This window comes from Manis pentadactyla, chromosome 1 (genome assembly GCF_030020395.1).
Source record: "Manis pentadactyla isolate mManPen7 chromosome 1, mManPen7.hap1, whole genome shotgun sequence".
NCBI classification, from domain to species: Eukaryota; Metazoa; Chordata; class Mammalia; order Pholidota; family Manidae; genus Manis; species Manis pentadactyla.
In genome coordinates this window covers 224,407,346-224,433,037 of record NC_080019.1, presented here as the reverse complement: position 1 = coordinate 224,433,037, position 25,692 = coordinate 224,407,346, and the positions used below count along the sequence as shown (strand labels likewise).

General features: G+C 41.4%; 1 protein-coding gene and 1 long non-coding RNA gene across 11 annotated transcripts in view; one reads left to right on the top strand and one right to left on the bottom strand.

Annotated features, from left to right (window-relative positions):
• Positions 1 to 25,683, top strand: part of LOC118908345 (uncharacterized) — a 31,021-nt gene extending 5,338 nt beyond the window's left edge. For 2 of the 3 annotated variants that reach the window (XR_008999359.1, XR_008999357.1), the window contains 2 exons: positions 2,028 to 2,093; positions 12,921 to 13,035. This is a non-coding gene — a long non-coding RNA (uncharacterized LOC118908345). Of the gene's footprint in view, positions 1 to 2,027; positions 2,094 to 12,920; positions 13,036 to 18,825 lie in introns of those variants that run through there. The other variant, XR_008999354.1, reaches the window with a different exon arrangement.
• Positions 1 to 25,692, bottom strand: part of ADAMTS9 (ADAM metallopeptidase with thrombospondin type 1 motif 9) — a 156,644-nt gene that overhangs the window by 42,275 nt on the left and 88,677 nt on the right. For 7 of the 8 annotated variants that reach the window (XM_057507807.1, XM_036877586.2, XM_036877589.2 and 4 more), the window contains one exon: positions 1,373 to 1,540. The exons of the other annotated variant lie outside the window; for it this stretch is intronic. In XM_057507807.1, coding sequence (XP_057363790.1) covers positions 1,373 to 1,540 — 168 coding nt within the window. The remainder of the gene's footprint in view (positions 1 to 1,372; positions 1,541 to 25,692) is intronic. 8 annotated transcript variants of the gene reach the window in all.

Here is a 25,692-nt window from a genome sequence, read left to right as displayed (position 1 = left end):
GATAAAGGCCTTGAGAGAGCTGACACAGCTCTGCTGGGGGCTGAGGCAGGCCACGCTTCGCACTGCTGTGAAGCAGAGTGTGGCTGGGGGGTGTGGAGGACAAGGAAGCCAGCTCAGAGCATTTAAGAAAAACTCATGTTTCCAGAGGAATTTCCCATCAGCCATGTTGAAGTAGGGGATTCTCGACTCCTCCGCATGGTAACACGGCTGTGCAAAGCGCCTCTGGGGCTTTAGGAAGCAAGATCCAGGCTCTGAAAGAATCAGTTCTGGAGGCTGCCAACCCTGAACCTCATTTTTTTGATTCTTAGAAGTAGCTGCATGGTTCTCTACTGCGTAGCAGGATTTACAGGTTCAGTAAAACCTTACTGAAGCAAATCAGTGGAGAGGAACAGCAGTGTTAGACACAGAATATGTGTGAAAAGAAATGGAGTCTTATTACTTTTAAATAAGCACCTATAACCAAGCTGGGAAAATGTACAAGTGCGGAATAACAAAAACTACTCTAAGGGCTAGATATGAGTGACCTGAGTCCACAGCAAGTGTTTACAGGTAAAGAAGTTTCTGAAATTCCTCACCGAATTCAGCAGGGAAACTCTCTCACACAGTTCCTGACTAAATCAGAATTAGTGGAGTCTTTAGACTAGACACTTTAGAATTAGTGGAGTCTAACTGTAATCGGTTTCTTGGGAACTTAACTCCACTTCTGCCTGATTCACACATCACACTCATCCAAACAAAAGATTCCTCTTAAGAGCCTGTTAGATTGAAGACCTCTAAGCTAAGTACTTGGCATTCATTATTGCATTAAATCCTCCTAAGAGCTACAGGAAGTAGTCTCAGGAAGGTTAAACAAATCATCCGAGGTCGCAGAGCTAGAAAAATGACAGAGAAGGTCCTCTCGGTCCCCAGCCTCTGCTGTACACAAGCAAACAGGCAGGGAAGTATTCACTACTGCTGTGCATTGACAGCCCTTTCTTTAAGAACCTCAAAGGTAAATGCAGATGCAGTTCCTTCCAGGTGGCCAAAGCCAACCTTACTGCAATCTGAATGAGTGGTCTTTTAAAAGTGGTGAATGATAATGAAAATGCCATCAGGGAAGTATTGAGAGGCTATCCTGCGCTGGATATCTGATATCTGCACCTACTCCCACTTACAACCAACCCTCCCCACCATCCCTTTCCAAAGCGCCAAGGCTGAAGCCATCTGACAAGGCCACAGCTAGTAAGTGTCCTGACAGAAAGATTCGTCCCTCCCCGTCCCCAAGCTCCCCTTTGGAAAACCAACACTGTGCAGAGAAACAGAAGCCAGCAGGCTGGTGTCAGCCATATGGCTGAAGGAAAGGAAGCAGCCGTAAGGGAGAAGCATTGCTCACCTGACTCCAGGCGCCAGCCTTCCATTTGGGGCATCTTCCTCCTCGGCACTTTCTGTGCCCATTTGGCTTAGCAAGGTGTTTACAGTAATCACTTCCTAAATGGCTTCCATCTTTTGCCATGCAGTAAACATTTCGTTGTTTATGCCCTCGACCACAAGAGACAGAACACTGAAATATAAAGCAATGGCAAGATTGTTTTGTTTCATCACATGGAGTTTGATACAATCCTGCATGATAAGATCATGCCTAACAAGAGTCACCATTTCCCCTTTTCCAGTGCCATTTGGATAATACCTCAAGGTTCAACATGGAGGGAAGGTAGCATTGGGGAAAAAATGTCCATAGGATTATGGCAGCAAGCCTGTATAGTATTTTAGGTCACTCCAGAGTATCTTAATTCTGATAATTTAGGCCAAAACTAAAGCCCACAAACCTGAAATTACCATGAAATGCTGATTTAAAGAAGTCCTACTTCCTTTTGCATATGTTATAAGGATTCCTTTTGCATATGTTACTTCATGCAATCTTTGATCAAGAGATTTCTTCATAAAATGCCTAGTGATTCATTGATTTGGGTAAAGGTATCTTTCCAAAATACAACTGTGTCCAATTTCATAATTAAATTATTTAAGGAAATTCTTCTGCCATTTTGCAGAGGATAAGCTCTCATGCTCCCAGTCCACTGGGAAGGAGGTGAAAAAGGCAAGCCAGAAACTGAAAGGTAAGCTAGCAGGTGAGTCTGAGCCAGTTTGGGGAGAGAGGCATTACCTTTCAACTTTGATCTCTGGGCTCACTGAACTGTTTTAAATGTGACCTTGTCTGACCACATCTAAGAAACTTGACTTTGATTTCAGATTAGGTTTCTCAGAAAGGTTTAGGAATCAAAGCACCCGTGGAGTCAGGACAAAAATTTGGTGTGACAGCTTTTGTACAACAGGCAAGAGGCCTGCCCCAGTGAGGGCACTGAGACACTCAGTGCCCGCTGCCTCATTAGTGGTTACAGAAGTCATTACCGCTTGGGTCAGAAGCTTGCTGGCTCAGATTTTCAGGACACATTATTATTCAATATGGCATTTTTTGCTTTTTAGAGGGAAATGACTTTAAGAATGAGGAACAAAATGTGAAAGCACAATGAAAACAGATTTTAACTGTCATTTCCTTCTGTTCAGTATTTCTTATTTCCCCACTAACTTTGTGATTTTGTTAAATTACCAAAGTTCCCTTTTATGCTTAATAGTAAAACATATAGCCTAATATTGATGCAACCACCATTACCAAGTATGCTCAAAGTTATGCCATCCATAAATGTGCCAGACATGTTTTTCTAGTCAACACAAGGCATTATAAAAATTTCTATAGTAGCTAATAGAGAAATTTAAAATATGTATGTTAATGGATTTGGCCATAACTTTTTACTACAGGTGATGGAAACATTGCTGTTTTCAATTTGAAATCGCATCTTATGACTCTTATGATTTGGAGTAGTTACTCTGGAAATCTTGATAGAGTCTACAGTGTGGAAGGAAGGAGCCCAATTTGAATATCTGTATCCAAACAAAAACATTCATCTTCCAACCAACAGTGTTTTGATGTATACAGAGACTTTGGGATATAATTCTAGAAGGCTTTAAAATGAAGCTACTAGGAATATCTCTATAAATCAATCATCTAATGATGTACACAGATAATCTCTATTATTAGTGACTAATTTTAATACTTAAAAATATTATTTTGACAAAAATATAATAGATGGGCACAATTAGAATTTGTTTATTCAACAAAAATGTACTGAGTACCTACTAAATTCCAAGAATTGTGCAAAGTGCTGGGAATACAGTGATGAACAATCCCTGCCCTCATAGAGCTGATAGACCAGAGAGAGAGAGAGAGAGAAGCATTAACCAATCATGACAAAAGTAAATACACACTTATTAACTGAGAAGAGTGCTATGGAGGAAACAGGCTGGTGTGGGTGTAAGAGGGCCCCCTGAGGCAGTCCCTGGGGCAAGACCACGCTGAGCTGGTGGGTCCCAATAAAGTATTTAGATTTTATTCTTTATAAAATGGAAAATCACTGAAAAGTTTTAAGTCAGAGTAAGACTTAAACTGATTCCTGTCTCAAAACTTCTACCTTGACAAGCCAGTGAACAGTGGGTGGGGATACAGCCTGAGAGGAACCAGGAAAATGCTCAGGACACTAGTGCATCTGTCTAGGCAAGATGTGATGGGGGGATTAGATCAGGGTGCAGAGTATCGGGGTGGGGACATTGGTGGATTTAAGGCATATTTGTTAGAGGTAGAAAGGACACTTCCTGGTGGATCACGAGGGGTAGGTGGCGGGGAGGGTCAGGGAAGACTCCCAGGTTCCTGGTATGGGTAACTGGATAGATTGTGATGATATTTATGGAGTCGGGAAACACAGCATTGGGAATCAAGGATATATTTATTAGCAGGAAATAGGCAGAACTTAAAAGGTACGGACTCATGGGCGGTAAAGTGTGCTTCATCAGGGTGAAGAAACAGACACAGCTGTAATCAGAGGACCAAGGCGAACTTAAAGCAAGCCGGCCTTTGGAGGTAGTCATTTCAACACACAAACCGAGCACACAAAAGTCATCACTTAACATGAAGGGGAAAGAGAGACTTGATAGAAATAAATACTGATTAAATATTCTGCCGTAGTCATCGGAAAAGGTAGCCTAAAAATAGGCACCCATCTACAGAGGCAGAATCAGAAAAGGCAGTGCTTGCTCACATTCGTTATGCACTCGGCACCGTGCTAGTACTTTACCTGCATTATCTCATTTACCAGCTCAGTAACCACGGAGAGAGGTACTATCATGGAGACAACTGTGCTTCCAAAATGGCATGACCACAGTGCTTTGTATACACCTTTTCCACATGACTTCAAGACAAGTAGATAGATATCTCTCAGGACCAATAACAGCACAATGAAAACAGATGATCAACAACATCACTGAGAGTAATTCCTCTGAGGGGCACCATGTGCAACCAGCATCTATTGCCCAGAAAATGAAGACAGATGACATGGTTTCTAAATATGATGCCTTATAAATTTTTTAAATATCTGGATTAGCTACATTCCATTCATTCCTATGTGCATTTTCTTATTCGGGGACTTGAATGGAACTGAGTTTGAAAACAGAATGCAATATTTCAGCATGACTCACTATACCTATCATCAGCCGAAAGTAAGATCTAAAAGCGATCACAAAATTCTCAACGTATCTGATCAGAACAAACACTTTCCGTTTCATGCTTCCTAACTTACCAATAAAGAAAAGCAGGTGCTCATGGAAATGTTCGTATCTAACAGATCTATTGATGGATCAATTATAATTTCATAAAGAACTTGTCATTTTGATAATCAAATAAACACAGGTTTCAGTTCTTATATTCTAAGGGAAATTTCCATCTGATGATTTTGCACGGACTTCTGCATCAATGTGTGTCACTGAGCTATAATACATATACATTTAGTGCATCCCCTAGTACATGTTATTTATCAGCTACATACCTAGAGTTCTTGCTCTGGGTAATGTTTAATTCTTTAAATTTGCAGCTGAAATAGTCTCCTAGATTAACAATAGGACTCTCACTTTTTTTCTCTGTGAAAACAACCCAAAACTTGTGTAAGAGAATGGTTTTCCCCCAACTGTAAGCAGCACTCCCAAACAATGTAATCTCTGCTTGTTTCTTAGAAACTTCAAGGTCCGCATCCCAAATGCCTGGCTCGCAGTCTTTTGTTTCTATGAGGCCATTCAAAGGGGATGTTAAATATGGAGCTTGCTCAGATAAAGCCTTTAACACTTCCTGCAAACTAAGGTCCAAGAGGTTGGAATCCTTGCTTTTCAACTCCTCGGGTGGAAAGGAAACTCAAGGCCCTGGCAGTCTGCTGAGCGCCTCTGCCAAGGGTCTGCTCTCTCTCGGGGGGTGGCTCGGGGAACGGTGCAAACTGGGCCTGTGTGCTGTCCCCGCCGCTAGTGATGCCCTGCGATAGTCCTTGCATTGATGGCGAGGCGAAGGGTGTCTCAGTTAGCAAGAGGCCAGCAGACAGCCCCAGTGTGTCTGCCTAGCTGGGAAGGGCTGGCGACCACGCGAGAATGGGATCTCCAGGCTGGCTGATGCTGCCGAGAACACGGGCATCCAGATGAAGAGGGTGGACTACCCAGAACTGGTAAGGACACCAGAGGGAAGAAAGAAGTGAGACGGGGAGGGAGGAGACCAGGGAGGCACCCAGAACCAGGCCAGAAGGAAACTTGCTGATGGGCGGGAAGATGCTGGGGCTTAGAGGAAGCACGGGGGGTGGCTATGGACCAGGACTGCCTGAGTTATTATAAATGCTTGATACATAAGGCTAATGGACAGTCCAGGAGGATGGCCTTAGCAGAGTGTCTGGGCCCAGTTCTGTATATCTAGGCAAAGTCCATCTCCAAGTGGTCTAGATGCATGAGATTCGGTTCACACGAAATGTGTTATGCAGGATGCTTATCAACTAGTCCGTATTTCCAAGACCATGATTGGCTGACAGGTTAGAAATAAGGTAGAACTGAAAGTCCAAGAGGAAGGTCATATACTAGAAATGACTGCCAGGTTAAATCAAGACTCCTAATCTAAGGATTTTGACTATCAGGTAGCTTAACCATTACTCTAAGACTGCTGGGCAGAGTTCAGTTTTAAGAAAGGAGACTGAACTGATTATTATTCAAGGCCTTTCCCTTGTGATTCTTTAAAATATGAAAATAACATCTAAATTCCTTCATTGAAAAATTATTCAGTTGTGTCTTTTCATAACAGCAAGCTCTTGTCAATTCTACTCTCATTCTGACAAAACATAAACTTGAACCTCATCTGGAAAGGACACTCTCAGAAAGGAGGCAATGCTTGAAGCAGGTTCAGGACTACCTCGCCGGTTACGGTGATGAACGAACTAAGTACTGCATGAGCACCACACCATCAAGAAAGGCAAAAGGGAGGCCAGACTTACTCTCTCCAGAGAATGTCTGCTCTGCTGGAGACAGTGGGCACAAGTACACAGACTCAGGGATCAAAGTTTCAGACACTGCTTAGTGGAAACCTAGAAAACCCCATGGGTTTGTCACATAGGGAAAAAAACAGTAGCTGCAACTCACACATGTTTATTTACTGTTCTCCATGCTGCAGGCAGCCAGCAAATATTTATGGAACTGAATGAACACCTGAAAGCTGTAGCCATCACAGAAGAAGTGTACTATAAACTAAATGTCATGTTTTCCTTAAAGTCACAAAGAAAGAATCACCTGGAATCTGACCGCAGTGCTAAGACTAAACTAATTTGGCAAAGTTATTCAGATTCCAAGTCCCATCTCAAGAGAACTCTTTCTTTTGGAGCAGAACTATTAGAAATCATAGTAGTTAGCTCTTATAGAACTCTTACTATGAGTGGGAAACTGGGCTGTTATTTAATCCCAATAGCAATCTTGTGGCTCAGGCATATTAGGATTCCTTTTAACAGATAAGGAGACTGAAGATTAAAGAGGTGACATCACTTGCTCAGGGTCACAGACCAGGAGGCAGGAGAATTAGGCTTAAATATAGCACGTCCCTCTCCAGAGCCACCATTTTTGTCCTTAAGGCTACTGAAGAAAGGGCTTGGTTAAGAAAATAGGATGCTCACCTCTGCTTTCCTAAAGCAGTAACAGAAAGCAAGGGCCTCAAAGAAATGTCTCTTATTCTAGAAACCTCTGATTCCTTATTCCTTAGTCTTCCAGAACAGAGTGGCTATGCGATGTTTGTATTTCTGACTTTGATAATTTCTTTGCAAGATCTTTAGCACCTTGGGAAGTAAGATGTTATGAGAAGCAAACATACAATCACATAAATAAAGGGTCACATTTCCTTTTGGCCAAAGCCACACCCTGATTTTCTCTGGACCATCTTCCAAAGTTCATCCATCCTCTGGGGCCTGCCTGATTCCACACAGGGAATGATGGTTTTGTTCACTGCTGAGTGGCTCTTGCATGCTCACAAGAAGAAGGCTGCAGATTGTAAATTTTGGCCTGTGTATTGACCAAGGACTAATCTCTCATATGTCTGAGCTGTGGGGAAACTCAAAGATTATTCAGTCCATCTATGTATTTTACAAATTCAACACTAGAGAAAAGAAGTGGCATGCTCAGAGTCACCCGACAAGAAGGAGTAATACAGGCTTAGGACTGTGAGCTTCTGACCTCACACCAAACACTATCTGGTGCCAATTGCACCAGGGATTTGTGGCCAGGTTCTGGTGTTCTTCACGGTGCTCAAGAACAGCTAACCAGACACCTTAATCCTTTCTATTCCAAGTCAGTCATGCTTACAAAGGGCTAACATGATGGCTAGGGACTAGAAAGGCAGGCAAGAGATTCTGCACCTCTGGCTCGGATGGACTGCAAACACCAACATGAACAGGGGCGAGTGTAACAATCACTAGCCCTAAGGTACCAGTCAAGAGCAAATTCCAAGAGGTGGACGCGTCTGGTGCCAGCACAGGGAACAGCAGCTCGTTGCTCGCCTTCACTTTGCTCTGACTTGCAGCGCTTCAAGGCGTGGATCTGGAGTCGAAGAGATACAGACTGGAATGCCATCTGCCATTTTACAGGGCTGCCATTCGGAGCAAATTTCTTGAACTCTCTCAGCTCAGATGCGTTCTCTACACCACAGGGATAACAGCCCTGCCTGTACTCCGCAGTATGTCACAATTCAGTAAGATAATGCATTCACACAGAGCTCATGGGGTTCTGGCCCCACAGTTTAAAAATCAATACACGTTCATAGTCGCCACTCCTCATGCTTCTGTTCAGCGGAGTGTCTCAGAATATCTGCCAACATGTGGTCAAAAGGTGAGTATTTTTAAGAAACATATGTTAACTAATAGAGTCTAAGATTAATATCCTAACACAGACATTGCTGAGTGAAGGAGGGACTCAGTCTGGCAAAATCTCACCCCTGTGAATGGGTGGAAAGCGTTCCCTTCCAAAGGTCACAGAGAAATCACAGAGAAGACGTCAGTGTTGAAGATTCCTTCTCTTCTGCAGTGGCATTTTCACTCTCATACACTACTGCTTATTCATATGGTTTTGTCTCACCAGACAGGACAGAAAGACCCGAAAAAGAAAGACACCACATGTGAATGCCACATCTCTGTTCTACTCCATCATTTCCTGCTCAGACTTATTATCTCAGGAACTACTTATGTTTCTTATTTGGTTTTTGTTAAGTCATTTCTTTAAGTGTCCTGAAACACAGAATTAACATCAGTGACCACCATGCCTGAATACATGTTCCGTCGCTCCCGGGCTCTGCTCAGCCTGGCTGTGGGAGTGGCCCCAGATCTTTGTGACAAAGCAGATCTCTGCATTGGCGGGTGTGAACACATTTAGGGGAGTTTCTATAGGGCTGCTCACAATACAAGAATGGCTCTGAACAGGGACATCAAGAAACCAGAATGACTGAGGAAGAAGAAGAGAGAGCTTCGCCAGGAAACAAGGGCTCTGACTTCAGGGCGTAAAGCCAGTGTTGACAGGCCTGCCTGATGGCTGTTTATGTCCAGGACCACCATGGCACTTATTACCATGAAAAGGAGCTGAGAAAGCATGAGATTGGCAGGGAACACCATGGGAGAGAGCAGAGGCGGGAGTCACGTTCATCGCAGCCGGATGGGGCATGAGCCCATCCTTCCATCCCGGCTGCTTCCAACACCCCCAGCCTCTGCAGTGCTACAAAGGTCTAAGACTGTGGGAGAAAAGGGACTCAGATTCGCACGCCAACTCTTGGAGCACACTTCAAGGCTGCTGTCAGAATTATAGCCAAGTAGGTGGCCCTGCATATGACTCACAAGGGAGATGGCTGGGCTAGGCCCACAAGGGGAGACAGAAAGAGGTGCTGCCCACCTCCCACTACCCCCAGGAAATATGAGGCATAGGGCTCTTCAGCTGCCTTCTCTTAATCTCCTAACATAATAACTTTGTCTTAGAGGAGGAACAATGTTAAATTGTTACATTTTAACATTTAACACGTAGTGTTAAATGTTAACATTAAATATAGCAGCGTATGAAATTAGCCATGCAAGTTGTAAAACCCAAACTGGGGATCTTTTTGTTCTGCAAGACAAAAAACAGAAGACAGAAACAAAGCCAAGAGAGAAAGCAAAAACCAAGGGACTGAAAAGCAGCAGCTGGCAAATTCTACCCTGGCCACATCCAGTGGTGACCCAGGAATCTACGGCATGTGCCACCCCCGGGCCCTGTTATCCCAGCGTGCCCTCTGGTTCCCCAATCCCAAGCACACTGACTATTTGTATGTGACTTCCTTTCCCTTCCATGGTTATACGGGATGATTATTTGTAAGCTGACTTCAGCAGGAGGATGGTAACGGCATTTTTCAGGAATGCAGCAAAGATGGTACAAGGACCCACACTCTGCTTGTACGGGATCATGAATGAGGGCAGTGTGGAAGACAGGGAGGGTGGTAGGTGAGATACTTGTTCCAGGATCCTTACTCTCGGCTATTACAGGGGAGAGAAGAAGTATCTGAGTAAGTAATTGATGGAAAAGCTATGGCTGGTGGGTCTGGTGACCGAAGTTGCTTGGTGCCTGGAAGGTGGCCTATGATTGAAGGCCCAGGCTGAGGGTTCAAGGCTGCCTGGAGGTGTCATTCTGCTAGAAGATGACAATGCTCCGGAACATTCACTCATGACTTATGCTACTGTCACAGGCCATCAGGAGCAGACCCAGGAAGCATGAGTCCCCTCTGGGAATGCTTCTGCAAAAAAGTGACCCATGCCAAAAGCGATCCATGCGGATTATCTCTAAACTTTCACCTACTTAACCAATGTCTAGCCTCTGAACCTCTGCCTCCTCCCAAAGAGCTAGTCTATGTGATATTCAGTCCTTCAAAACTTACCAGGACAAATTTCATTCCGCTGTCCCCTTCAGTCTTACTTTCTCTGCTTCTCTGGCCCTTATTCCATTAGCTTGGTGTGACAAGAGTGATCTTTATATGCCAACATGTTACACACCTTTCACTGAAAAATCTGTGACTCTTTTGGGAGAGTAGTTCATATAATTGATTTGCTTTTGGGTGGATATTAATCCCACCTCAAAACAGAGATGCATACATATCTGGGCCTGTACCCAGAGAAACATTCTCAGCAGAAGGGAAAAATCTACCTTGACCACACTGAATTACAGGCTCAGCCCCTAGCTTTGCATTGCTCTGCTGGGAGTTCAAATAGGGCCGAGTCGTCATCAATAGGCACTGTCCTTGGTGGCTTTTCCTGTCTCCTCCTCCTGCTTACCTCCATAAAGGAACAGCTCAAAATTACCACTATGAAAAAGTGAGACGAGAGATAAAAACCTGCTAAAATGTAATGGAACACTTACAAGTAGCTAAACTAATGTTTGATGGTTTTCTGTGAATTTAAATGTGTCCCACACTATTCTGAGATTTATTTAAATAGAAACCCAACGGTTGGGGCAGAAGAGTGTGGTAGTTATGAACTCAGTATTGGAATCAATCAAACCTGGTTGGACCAGTAATCACTCTCTCTTCCTTTGTGATCTTAAGCAAGATGCTGAACCACAGCAAGCATCTCTTTCCAGTTCTGTTCAATAGAGATATGAAGTGAGGAATAAGCATCTCAGACGTAACGTGTCCAAATCAGAGGTCCTGACCTTCCTCCACAAATCTCTTTTTCCTGTAGTCTTCTCCATTTCAACCAAAGGGACTCTACCCTTCCACCTGCCAGGGGCACAAACTTTGGAGTCACCCAATTGCTCTCATTCTCTCATACCCCATACCAAACTCCCAGCTAAAATGCTCAGTCACGACCTTAAAAACACATCAGACTCCCCCTACTTCTCACCGTTCCCACTGTGAGCACTGAAGAGCCAGGGTCTTCCCTCATCTGAATGCCTCCCTAGTGGTCTCCCTGCTTCCACCTTTGTTCCTCCCGTAGCGTCTTCTGAATTCAGAAGTCAGGGTCAGTCTTTCAAGACAAATCCTGTCCCTACTGACTCTCCCATTCCCCTCCCTACCTTCCCGGGGAAGGTCTTCCTACCTCTCCGAATGTGAGCGAGGATCCTGCCAATGGTTCGACCCTTCCTTTTCTCTCTTTCCCCCAAGATCTACCTCCACGTTCCCCTCCCTCAGTCTCATCTCTCGTTTCATATCCTGCCACCCACCCCACAGTCTTCCAGCCACGCTGGCCTCCTTGCTATTGCTAACGTGTTCCTGGCAGACTGCTAACTCCTCGTCCTAACCTGCAATACTCCTCTCTTGGGCATCCACGTGGTTGGCCTTTGCGTTTTCCCACATCTCTGATCAAATGTCATTTTCTTAACAGAGATTTGCCCTACCTCCTTAAAATTAGTTCCCATCTCCTCTTCCATGTTCTTTTCTATCCCTCATCTCTTATTTTTATCTAAGGCATTATCTCTTTCATAACATATATTTTATCTTTTTTGTTTTGTATGTTATTTATAGGTTATCTCCCCATCCCCAACTAAAGTAAGGTTGATGACATTAAGAATTTTTATGTGTTGTTCGCTGCTATGTCCCCAGAGGCTAGAGGAGAGCCTGCTTTATAGAAAACACTCAGATATTTATGGAGACACAAAAGAATGGACGAACGAGTGGATGAAAAGTATTTCATAGAACCTAGAGCCACTTATCTCACAAGAATTTGCAAGGATTAAATAAATACCCGACATAATGCTCAGTTCATTGTAAGGAGCGAATCAATAACTGCTGTTCTCTCCTATCTCCTGTGTCTACTGAGTCCAAAGCTGGCTAAATACTCCAGTGGTTTAATATTTAATTCATACTTACAGGAATATGGCACAGGGGACATCTAAGAGGAGGGTCACCTGACAATGTAATACAAGATAAACAGCAAGTGGCAGAAGGTAGGAACTCAGGATATGACTGTCCTGCAAAAGCAAGACTAACCCTGAAAATGTGACTCTGAGCCACGGAAACCATCAAATACCCCGAATGTCCGATAATGTTTTTCCTCCTCAAAGATGTCACGTAAGAATGACACTTTTGCCTGATAGAAAAATGTAGGTATACAGACTGAAATCAGAGTATAAAGCAATGTAGTAGACAAGGATGGTTCCATCTAGGCCGACTGTCTACCTCCATTTTGGCTGGAAACATCTACAAGTTAAAAATTGAAGACTTGCACTTCTGTTTCAAAACAATATGCTTAAGTTTGATCCTGATTTATTTAAATGTTTCCTGTCATTTAGAAAAAGGCTCTTAAAGTATAGGATATCCAGGACTACAAAACCAACATCAAGCCTGAGATTTTTAACTGTAGAGTGAATCTGATAGAAATGAATCACTGCCACCCTCATGCACAGTCCCCACAATCTAGCTACCACAAGCCTCTCTACTAAGTAGGGTAATTGTTACCCAAATATTAGGAGCAGACTGTACCTTGAAAGATCTATTTTTGGTTTTATTAGACCTTTCCTTATCGATGTACCAATTCACATCTTTCTAGGGTGCTGTAACCATCCAAGGAAAAGCCGGCTCTGAGTTCCATTGAAAAGCATTCAAAGCCAACTGAAGTGCTAAAATTGTTTTATTCAAAAATGTGAATATTCAGCTACCTCTAACTTTTGATAAGTAAAATAAAACCAGGAACCTGGCCCAAAACCCTTGGGAAACATTCAGATCCTAAGGACTCAGCTTCGATGGCTTTTAAAAAGCAGAGGAAGTTTCCACTTGGGGTAAGAGCTTGTTTCTTTCATGTCTCACAAATCCAAATGAATGTTTCTGCAAGTTCTGAAAGCCCTACTGGAGAAGAAGTAGAAAAGCATGGGGCTTGGGAGTCGGCCAGTTCTGGGTCCAAGAATTACTGACTGTGTGATGTTGGGAAACTTGCTTAGCCTCTCTCCAGCTCAGTCTTCTTACCTTCACTGCGTCAAGTCCACGGAGGTCCACTTTACAGGGATAATACAAAGTAGGCCCAGGGCTTGGTTCACAGCAGCTGCTCCTTAAATGGGGGCTTTTGCTATTATTTCTCCACTTCCAGTCAAACCTATCTGATCAACTGCAGGTGGACACCTTTATGTGCCACATCAAGAAATGGAAAACAACTGGTCATTAGTCGTGATTGTAATGTGGAGAAGCTCATTCATTTAGGAAAGTGAGCTTTTCAGTGGTAAATGCATCTTCTCATTTACTCAGGGGAGATTTTCTTGTGTTCAATTTATAGCTTAGAATCACTGGTAAGATTATAATTGAGTAAAAGGCAAAACTCAATTTCTAATTTTGAAGAGATTTTTACACAGTTCACTGATAGTTTAAGATTCCAGTTAATCCTGGGAGGTGGCATCCACGTGACTTATGGAGAACCAAGATCACTTCTACATTGGGCACCGGTGGGCATGTCCTCTTTTAATAAAATGTTCCGTGGTCTTCCATCAGATAAAGTTTAGATATTGTGGGAAGAATCCAATATTTCATTAGCACGTAGGTCCTGCCATAAAACTTCTCTGAGTTAAGGACAGTGTCTTGGATTCATTTTGCTTGTCTTTCCTCTACCACTAGATTTCTTTTCTAGTTTGAAGTTTTGGAGTCACAACTAGTATTTATGGCCATTGTCAGTGACCTTTTTGAAGGAGAAGAACTGAGATTGATCCCCCTTCTAGGGCCAGGAGCTGCATCATGTAACACACTCTCTAACCCACCAGTGTCAAAGCTGAGCCTGCGATTCTGAGCGTATGTATGTGTGTCTTTGTGGCATGGCAGCTGGAGTGGCAAACACACAGCGTTCACCATCTGCTAAAGCCGGAGATATTTGCAAGGTGGAAAAGGGGAGATATGGAAAGGTGGAACTTCCCTAGAAGTTCATGACCTGAAAAACCACGTTAATGCCACACATCTGGAAAAGCTGACCACATATGCAGAGCTTCCTCTGATGGGTTAAAACAAAACAAAACAAAACAAAACAAAACAGTTGGTGGAGAAATCACTCATGGTGAAAACCTGGTGACCGCTACAACATAACATTCATCTTCCCTGAGAGGACGAAGGGAACAATTTTATTCTCCAAGACTTCTATGACTTGAAGAAACAGAGATTTGGTATCAAACATATTTGGGAAATGCTGCAGACTATCCCCGCCTAACATTCTCCTGGGAGAACATGCGAAGATAAGTTGTGCCGTAAGAAATCCATAGAGCTACAGTGAGGAGATGATGTTACCCCCAGGGGACATTTTGCCATGTCTGAAGACAGCTTTGGTTATGGTGACTGAGAGGACATGCTGCTGGCATCCAGTGGGAAGAGGCTAAGGATATTCCTAAACCCTCTGCAATGCACAGACCAGCCCCTCAAAACAGAGAATTATCTGCTCCCAAAGGTCGTCAGTGCTGAGGTTGGGAAGCCCCACTGCTTACCTGTTTACAGCTCACAGAATACTTGCTGAACCACTGTCTTAGTCCCCAATCAGAAACTCAATCTGCACCTTCCTAGATATAATGCAAATTTGGAATCAATTCTACTTTTAAAAGGGTACCCAAAAGAAAAACCTAAGTAATCAAATCTGACACCAATTCCTAGACATAGTTGGACCATTAGGTATGTGCAAATTTTATCATAGATGAGGAGGTGCCATTTGTCTAAAACAAAAATAAAGAAAACATATACTTATGAACTATCAGTGCTATCAGAACAACCCAAGGGGACAAACATGTTAGAGTGACCCTTGTCTTCTCAGAAATGCCTATCTTCATTTATGCCTTTCTTTCTAAAGTTGGTATCTCCTACCAGAGTCACTATGCATAATGTCTGTCATATGGAGCACAGCTGGACACATCTGCATGTCTCTGTCCCCCTCCAAAAGAAAAAAAACCAATGAGTGACACTGCCTGTTGGTTTGCAAAATCATGGTCTGGTAAGACAACTTTGAGACCTCGTATTTTCAGCTCATCCTTGAAAATCTTTGACCTTGATAGCTTCCTTGTGATCTCACATAGTATTTTATGGAAAGTTCAACTCACCAAAGATAAGTTTTCTGATAGCTAACCTGTGTCATTCCACAGGGCTTGCCACTGTGACTTCAACTTTGGCTTCTGATTATGGGTCATTCCTGTCCTCACCAGGTGTCCCCTAGGGTTTCTCAACCTTGGCACTGTATCAACATTTTGGGTGAGATAATTCTTTGTTGTTGGGGACTGTGGTGCGCACTATAGGTGGCTTGGCAATACCCCTGGCTTCTAGTCACTAGATTTCAGTAGCATCCCCAGCCCATTTGTGACAACCAATATCTCCAGACACTGCCCAATGTCCACCGAAGTTAAAAAAAATCAACCCAAGTGAAAACCACTGAATTATCTCAAGGTTTTCAAAAAGTCCTTCAACAAGTTCTCAAAACAGAACTGATTTTAATTGACTTGAGGGGGTGGAAAACACAGGGCTCTTTTTTGGATGGGAGTGTGCGAGGGCCTGTTGAGCACCAGTCCAACAAGATCAAGATCTTAGGCTAAAAGGGTTGGCAAGCCTGGTCTATAGACAACATGACACGTACAACGTGAAGTCAATTCCCACATGCAGCAATGAAGATCCCAAGTACAATAAATAAACACACCCCTCTGGGCAGCACTTCTGACCCTGACGTCATGTCTGTGTCCGGCCGTGGCTAAGGATTCCTAGGTATTACTCGTTTCATTAAGAGACAACCGATGACAAGCAAATAATGATTTCACTAATAAAGAGCAAATTGCAATGCAGAAACAGATGGGTTGGTAGAATGAAGGCATTTTATTAAGTGCAAGGGAAACAAATGGCACAGTGTTTTGGAAAAACTTTAGTTTTCAAAGGAATCTGGGCTATGAACCAGGAGCAGTGGATAAAAAAGGTGAGTCTGCATAAGGCCAAGTGTTTACTGGAATTTACTGGCAAGACTTGAAGTGAAAGTTTAGATTTCCCTGAGAAAAGAGGAACAAAAAATATACTGTTCCCAGAGGCCTTTCCTATGAGCTGCATGGGTGGGAGGGGAAGCAGGGAGGGAGAGAGAGAGAGGAGACAAGGAGAGAAAGTCATGGGAAAAATCCAGTGAAGACTAGGAAAGATTCTGATCATGCCGAGTTCTGGCTAGAGCACCTGTTCTTATCAGACCGTACAAAGCTGAGATTAAAAATGGCTTCCTAAAATGTGGCAGAACATTTAAAGTCCTGAAGCAAATCCAGATCTCCTCTTTGTTGCCTTGTGAAGTAAAATACACACTCTGAAATATTTATGTTTGAGAAATTTAAAAAAGTAACTTACTTTTGAAAATTTCAAACTTCAAGAAAAATCACAAGAGTATCGCAAAGAACTCCCTACCCCCTTTATGCAAACCCTCCAACTGCCAACATGTCTGCCTATTTCCCTATGTGAAGACATGTACGCCACTATTATTTTGCCCTTTCTTCAACAATTTGAGAGCAATCTGCAAACATGATGTGCCATCATCTCTAAAACTCTATAGTTTCCCTAAATCAAGGACAGCAGTCTCCTACATAAATACCATACAACTCTCCGCACCAGGAAATCACCATTGATATCCCACCACCATTCAGTCCTGTGTTTCTTTTTAATGATTCCCTCCTACAAGTTAGGTCTTTATTTCCATATTTTGAGGCCAATGTCATAAGGATTTTAGCTCCTGAGTAGCTGGGCTCACTCATTCATTCATTTTGATACGGTGCACAGTATGCCTACTTTGAGTAAGGGACCAAGCTTCAAGAGCAGACCTCTTCAGCCCACAGGAAATTAAGGTTTGGGGCAATTAAATATAAGATTGGGCTAACAGGTTTTCACTTGAGACATAGTGGCTATATCTACATCTCTTCCTTTGTCCTGAAACAAACCAATTGTGTTTTCCATTTTACCTCTCTTCCTCTTACCCAGTTCCCTACCCATAACCATGTCTGATCATTTACTGCCACATGTACAGAGGAATACAGCAGTGTTTGGGAGAATAAGGGGTGAAGAGGGGAAGAGAATTCAAGGACAGAACTCAAAGTGGTTGACTGTCCAATGAATGGGAATGAACATTACTTAGCCTTGCTGAGTTCAACCCATATAGCTTAGTTTCAGCTGAAGAAAGAGTTCGGAAGGTATCTCAAGGCATTTCTTATATTTTATTTCATCCAGAGGATTATTGGTATGAGATCACTTTTTAATAAATTTTAATTTCATTTTTCATAATCCACTTGTATTGCAGCAGCATAAACATCACCAAAAACATCTGCAAATCCCATAAGTGGTTTTAACAAATCTGATCTACTGGCCTGACTGTATATCTACTGAACAAAGAAAATGCTTAGATTTATTACCTCAAATTATTCCATTTCTCTTTGCAATATTAAAATCTCAGAAACATCACCCGGTGTGTGCTTAATAAATACTGGCTGCTCTTTTCTTAATCTTCTGAAAAGCTCAAATCTTGCTCTTTACTTGGTTTGATTTTAAGAGAACAGTTTTCTCATATTCATTCCTTTAGAGCTTTAAGCAAAATTCTTTAGGTCAAGAATTTCAGCATGTTTCAAGTAGTTACAATTTGGGAGAACAGAAAATCTGAAGTTGTAAACCTCCTCTTTCTATAGAGGTTGTGTTTCACTGCTTCACCACTAAGCAATATGAGGAAATTGTATTTTGATTAAAACCAGGGGCTTGAAAGTCAGAAAGTCCTGGGTTCAAATCCTTGTTCAGCCACTTCCCAACAGGGTGACCTAGAACCAGGTAAACTTCTCTGACAGTGCTAACTTCATCAAATAGAGGATTAATTTAGATAACATGAGTTGCTTTGCATAATCCCTAGCAAAAAGTAAGTGCTCCAAAATGTAAATGATTGCTATAATAAAAAAACCAAAGCCCTCCCTATAATTTTGGAAGGAAACACATTGTGCAAAATTAAGTGAAGGGAAAACAGCTCTTGTGTGTATAACTGAAGCTATTAATTCATCTACTTCCCAAGATACTTCAGAAGAAGTGGCTTAGCAAGAATTATTGGACTTATTTCCCATTTTTATGCATAAATAACCTGAGAGTGTGCATAATAAATTAATAAGTGCATCTAAAAACAGACCACTTGATTGCTTTATAGTTTCATTCAAATATTGTCCGAAAGGAAAAAAACAACCAAACTATCTGGCCATCCGAAAAGAGAGTTGACGATATCCTCAGTTAATTTGCAGCCAATGTTGTGGCACACATTTTAGTTTCTGGGAGCATTGGTATGGGGTGTGAGTGTACATGAATTCATACAAGTTTTCTTAACACAGGCAAGGATATGTTTTGTGAAGTTAAATGATGGCAATTGCAGTGTGATGGGGACATTTACTGCCTCAACTCTCATGCCTCTGAAACGTCTGTGAAACAGCCTTGAAGCTAATCTGCTCCACCTTTACCTACAGAGCTCAGTGACTATGAAAAGCTACTTTCCTGAAACTCACCCTTCAAAGATGGAAAGATCTCTTGGAATTCAAGCTTCCACAAGGTGGCTGCCTGGAGTTTCCATTTTTGCCTTCTCCTGCAAAGCATCAATCAAGCCCTGCCCTTTCAGAACACTGAACACATAAACACTCTTTCTCCTTAACTGAACTTACTGCCATGATGAACTTGAACTCTGAGATGCACAAGAGGAGAGTATGTTTTAACAGCTGCTTTTAAACTGCAGCCCTGGAGTTACTACTTCCAAGACAGCTGGTTCTGATAAGCCTCTGTTAAGCCCTGTTCTCTCTAATGCCCAGCTGTCAGGGAACACCCCTGAAGTGTTCCAAAACAAAAGCACAGAAGAGAAACAGGGCAAGGGAATGGTACTCAATGGATGCAAAGGCATCCTACACAGGGGCCCCTCATGTGCTGACATAGTTTTTCTCCCCAGTTTATTTTTATAAGTTTGTTGATTCTTGGCTAGTTGAGTAACAACTGCTAACGATGTTGTGTTGCCTGAGGTTGCCCTGTCCATCAGCCACAGGTAGCTGTTTAAATTTATAGAGTAATTAAAATTAAATATAGTTTAAAATGCAGTATCTCTGTTGCACTCAGTCATACTTCAACCACTCAGTATTAGTCACGTGTAGCTTCCATAGTGGAAAGCAAAGAGGAAGGACATTTCCATCATTGTAGAAAGTTACTAGAAGGCATTGGCCAAGGCATAACCTCTTTCTAACAGGAGAAAGGGGATGCAGGTCTGGCTAAGAATGGCTTTGTAGGCTCAGCCCATATTATCTCCAATACTACTTCCTGCACATTCTTTTCTTGGCTGCCAACGTTCTACTTTATAAATTTCTGGAAAGGGAAGTTGTGGTCGCTAAAACCATCCATGAAACACTTTAGAGGAAGCAAAACGAGAGACAAAGTGGTGGTGTGGCAATCACACATTACAGATTTTTTTTTTATTGGTACCCATTAAATGACAAAAGGCGGAATATACCTCAGCCACAACTCCCCACATTTGTGGGAAGGAGGCTGAAGATCCCAGCAGGGAGAGGCAGAAATGCAGTCCCCCCACTCAGACCACTGAACTCCAATCTGCATTCTAACATAAAGGTGAAGAGAAGCACATTGATAGGAGGTTGTTAAAGATTCCGTGCTAGCAGCAATGGAGCACTGGTCACTGAAAATGCCTGGGGAATTGCACATTTAAAAGGAAAGACAGGATGGACAATTTACTGAACAAGGATCATAAGCAGTTGGGAAGATACATGCATGCCCTAAGAGCACTTTGCATTTGTATTTTTATGGTTGCAGTGAGACTACTGGTGAGCATAGGAGGAAGGTCATTTTTAATAACATGCGCAGTTAGTTTTGTTTGTTTAATACCAAGTTTTCTTTCCCCACTAGAATGAAGAGCTCTGATTTGGTCATTGCTGCATTCCAGCAGTTAGAGCAGTACCTGGCTCACAGGAGGCACTTAAGAAGTATTTGCTGAAAAATTCGTCATTTTTTTTTTTTTAAAGGAAGAGTTCAAAGTTTTTTACCCCATGATATAAATCTTCCTCAACTGCCTTTACTAATCAGGATTCCCTCCCAGACAATTAGACTTTGGTCTCAGCCTCAACCTCCCACTCCGCATTCCAAACTTTCCATTCCTTAGGGATACCAGAGGGCGACGCGATGACGTGGGTCAGTGAGGGACCTGCACTCCTCCTCAGGGTCTAATAACCCTCCTACCCCTGCTTCCCCAACCTCCGGACCTCTTAAACTGTAAGAATAGAAATCTGTCAAGCTGTCATGAAATATCAGCTATCAGAAAGCAGAAACTGAGTCTGATAAGCATGCAATCGCTGTAAATACTAAATTAATTAATTAATTAATGCCAGCTAAATCTGATCTCCAATGAAACAGATGCAGGCCAGTGTTTTGCTTGCTTTGAACACGTTTAAGATGCATGATTTACAGAGTTTTAATCTACATTGAATTTAGGTGAACTTTATAATTTCATATTTTGTCATGTTTTGATTTTAAAAAACTCTTATTTTTTATACACCATATTGATAGAGCCAAATAATGTGTTTCTCATTTCCTTTTTGAAAAGGCACTAGCAGCATGTATGTCTTTGTTAGCAAAAAATCTTAAAAAATGCATATGCATTTAATGTGATATCCCTTACAGTCAGAATGTTTATATCATTGTCCTCATTTGGCTAATGTGATACCTTTAAAATGAAAGAGATAGATATTTTGCCATTCTCTAAACATAACCAGTTGTTTGAAGTGTTCATAACTACTGGTTATAGAATTAACCAACAACCCTAATCACTTTGGATTTTGTGTTGTTGGAGCCAAATGCACGTCGGTATTAGCTAAATGAAATTGAAGTCACATGCTGCTTGAGTTCTAAGTGTACCCTTTATGGAATATAAAATAGGAGTGTAAAAAATTCATACTGAACATGGATTATTTCTTTCTATCAAAATAAGCAGGATTAATATAGTCGGTATATTGACACTAAACTTGTCTGACTAAACTAGATTATCACACAGTCGAATCGATTCATAAAAACACCTCCCTCATGGTGTAACATGGGTGCTAAATGTGATGGGCATTTGTTTACCTTGTCTTGGGACACAGTAAATACTCGGTAAAAATTAGCTATCCATCATCATCTGCTTTGGAGAAGTTACCTTATTCAGTGCCTTACAAATAAACCTCAGACTCATATGGGGACTCTCTTATTTTGGTCCTTTCACACTCAATTATTCTAATAAACTGCATTGCAAAATGAAGCTTCCGTAGGGGAATGTAGGACCAATAGGCACTTGGGGTCATCTTTATAACATTTTTTGGAAAGTGTAGCCTCTTTGAAAACTTCTAAGTTTATTGTTAGAGTATTTTCTTTAACAGGAAATGTTTTCTGAAATGTATTGCAGGTGAACAAGTAACAAAATTGACAAATGCTGTAAGTCATTTACAGTTATCTGAACACAAAGAATAGGGCTGATCACATTTTTGCACATTAGCTTAGCTTTTTCCTGCACCTAGATTCTCTAATATGTTCAGGACCATTTCTTCTAATTCTTTGTTTGGTCTTCTAGCTATGTTTTACCATTATCCACAAATTCAATAAATGGAGCATTCATATTTCATAGTGGAGATTCAATGAATCAGAACAGCAGTATTAGAAAAGAAAAAAAACAAATGTTAAGCCTCATAAATTTTTGTTTATATCACTAAGCATCATTTCCAATTCAGAAATATTTTTTAAAGTATCCCTTTAAATTACATATTTTAAACGACTGAATTACATAAAGCTTGCCACTTGGCTACTCAGATTTGGGAGAGGGACGGTACAGGTTGGAGGGGATTTACAAAATTAAAAGCATATCTTTTTAAACCCAAAAGAAACCTATACATGCATTTCTAATCCACATAGCCTATATGCCTTTACAGTCTGCTGATAAACACTAATTTTAAAACATTGTATATAACATTAAATAACATGGAAAAAATAAATATGTTTTATTATATAAACACATAGAAATCTGTACTGGTAAAAATATTCAGATAATACTAGGCTTGGCTGCTTAAAGCTGTATTCAGAAAAGATGGCAGTGATATTTACATGTTTTATTTTTGCTAGAAATAGATGTAGTGAGGTGATAAAATACTGATGACAGACATTTGCTCTTCCTACCTACAGAAGTTGCAAACTTTAATGTGAAAATGAGGTAGACACAAATTTATAAGTTGGCCAGGCAGAAAGAAAAGCACAGTTCCTCTGTGAACTCATAAATTCTTATTATTTGGGTTGACAAGCATTATACCAAAGCACCTAAAGTAAGGCTCAGAGAACACTTTTAACTTTTGGGTTTGTCATGAAGAACTCAAAAAAACACAATTTCTCCTAAGGAGAATCACCGATGATGGGCGGCAACGCAAACAGGAATGTTACAGGGCCATCTTGGATAGGTCACACTACATAGAAACCTTTTTACTCTCATCTTCTCCATGAATCAGCTTACTGTAGAATGCTGTGGATTTTTAATCTACCTTTTGCAGTGGTTTGCAGTTTAGAGCTTTCTCTCCAATTTATGCCTCCAGACATGGGACACATGCATCTACTTCCCAGTCTGCTCCTGGCTGCCTGCAGGACCTGACTGCAAAGCAGATCACTGTGAGAACCTTATTTTGAAAAGAAAATGTTACCGAGTAAGAGTACAAGGGCACCTTAAAAAGAGGGAAGAAAAGGTTGAATTTTTGGAGGGTGTTCTTCACAATCATGATTCTAAGTCTGCAATGACGTGAGCCAAAACTAAGGATCTAAAATGGGTACTTGAACTTTATGTTCACCAAAGCTTCATTTCAGACTCTGGAAGCCATGCTAAAGCGATGTAATGATTGCTGAGCCAGGCCGTCTCCACTGCGACCTTGGAAAAGGCCTACTCCCAGGGCCGCACTTGCACTTGCTCCGGGCACTATCTCCTGTGAGGGAGTACTTGGGAGAGAAAGCAACCCACTGAAGGACTAATTGCTATCTTTGGTCTCTAATAAATCTAGTTTGTTTTCTGTTGAATGAGACCTGTTAGCACCTCAAATACACTTTTTGTTGCTCTGAATTTCACTGTCAGTTACAATGATGAAGCACCATAGAAGTGGCTTTATGGCTATTAAAACAACTCACTGAGGTATGCTTAAATTTAGAGATTGTACCAAAGCATCCACAAAAATCAACATAAAAGTGATAAAAGTGAAATCAAAACCGCACAGGAAGAATCTGAAAGACTGCCCTCATACACATGTATTTTAAGTAATATATTAATTACCAATATATCTATTTAAATAAAATGATTTTAATGTAATTTTTAAAAAATCACAATTAAAAGCCTTGCAGAGTGGCCTTGCTCCTAGACTGCAGAGGCATTTAAATATATACTTGAGTAATGACCACTTTGCAAAGGAAGCATTATAATCATATAGGCAGCAGACACATTTTTCAAATCCACGTGTTTGCTTCTGTGCATAACAGAGCATTAGAATCTTTCTTTCTCTAAGTGTTTCAGAAAACTGTGTACAGGCCTAAGGAGCACAATAAAAACAGAACAACAACAACAAAAACAACCCTTAAAGTCATCAGTTAAATTAATAAGCAGATTATATTTTAAAATGTAAGTGTTTAGCCTCTTAAAATACCTGTGGGAGAGGGTAGTGACCCTCTGTAAAATATCTGAGCTTTATTTAGAAAGCCTTCAAGGAAGGGAATGCTTTGAAAACTTATATATATATAAAATAGTGTGTATATTGTATATTATTATACCACAATACATTATATTATCATTATATTACATATACACACACAGAATACCCTCGGAGGGTTAAGAGACGTTTTTGGTCAAAATTTAAAAGGCACAGCTTTTTAGAAAGCTAGACTTTTTGAAACATAACGTGCGTGCTGTAGTGGTTGGTGAATGAATGGGGTGAAAATATAATGGGCTCAAGAGGAAAATTTCAAGAAAAATAGTATGTAATAGGTGACTCAGGGGAGTTGGGAATGTCAGGACTATCCTGACATTCTCAGGTAATATGATATTTTTCAAAATGTTCATTTGGGGAGGGCGCCAGTATAGCAGACAAAATGTTCCAGGTGAACCAAACATCTGACTCAGAGTGGCATTTCTTAAGCTCTTGAATAAGATCCTTACCGCACAGCTACATAGTACTAGTTGAGATGATAACTCTGAATTCTTCTAGATTCCTACTTCCTACAAAGTACAGTGGCTCTAGAGCCAGTGATCTACCTGCAGACACAGTCTGAGACTGAAACCCTCAGTCTTACAAGCACCAACAGGTATTTAGCCGTGTCACTTCAGTTAATCTGCTGTTTATCAGGTTTCAGAAACGTTTAAGACTTTTCCTCATAAATTCTATGAAATAAAAAGGTTTCTGGATATGACTGAATATAATACTAAATTCAGCTTCAGTGCAATTAATGTATTTACAGGGACGTTTACTCTATCTACATAAACAGCCCTAAGGGCCCCACAGCTTACCGCACAACTTAGCCAAACTATTGTTTTGACATAAGGCATCCTTGTGTTTGTCAAGAGCTGCCCCAGAAGTTTGCATAGCAGTTACAGGAGCAAACCTGTCTCACAATGCCAGCTAAGCAGACAGCAAAGGGAGCCTAGGACCAGAGCAAACAGGAGTCCCAAATGAGCCTCGCATCTCAGGAGGAGAGAGAGGACATTTCAGAGACCTTGAAAGGCACCACGTCACTGAGTCCACAGTTGGTCCTTCACATTTGCAAAGTGATTTCAGTCTACATTGTAGGTGCAGCCTCATGGTGATTGTGTTGAAAGCTGTACCCAAGTCACACAAGCAAATTATAGTCACCGAAATAAAAATTGCTTTGGCCTCAATAAGCAGGTATCTTCCCAGAAAAGTCAAAACTACCATAGCTTAGAAATGGAAAGAATGCCTGCTATTGAATTGTCTGCTTAAGTCACTTTGGAGCTTAACAACTGCATGAAGTTATTTCGTTTCTTTAATTATCTATCTATATCTATATCTTCATCTACATAGTCTAGTTCTCCTAAGCAAGGAAGTTACTTCTTGGCACTGGCACCAGGCCTCTTTGAGGTACATGTATTCTGTAAAGTCACTTTGGCAACACCATAAAAAATTAATTCTGTTGTATATTAAAATGAAAAAAAAAACACCCAATAGATTGCTTATAGCACAGTTTCAGGGCTGCCCAATTATCTGTTGCACAGGACTGCCCCAGAATGCCTTGGAACTGGCATGTCAGTTAGCTAGTCTGGTTAGCAAACATTAACAGTC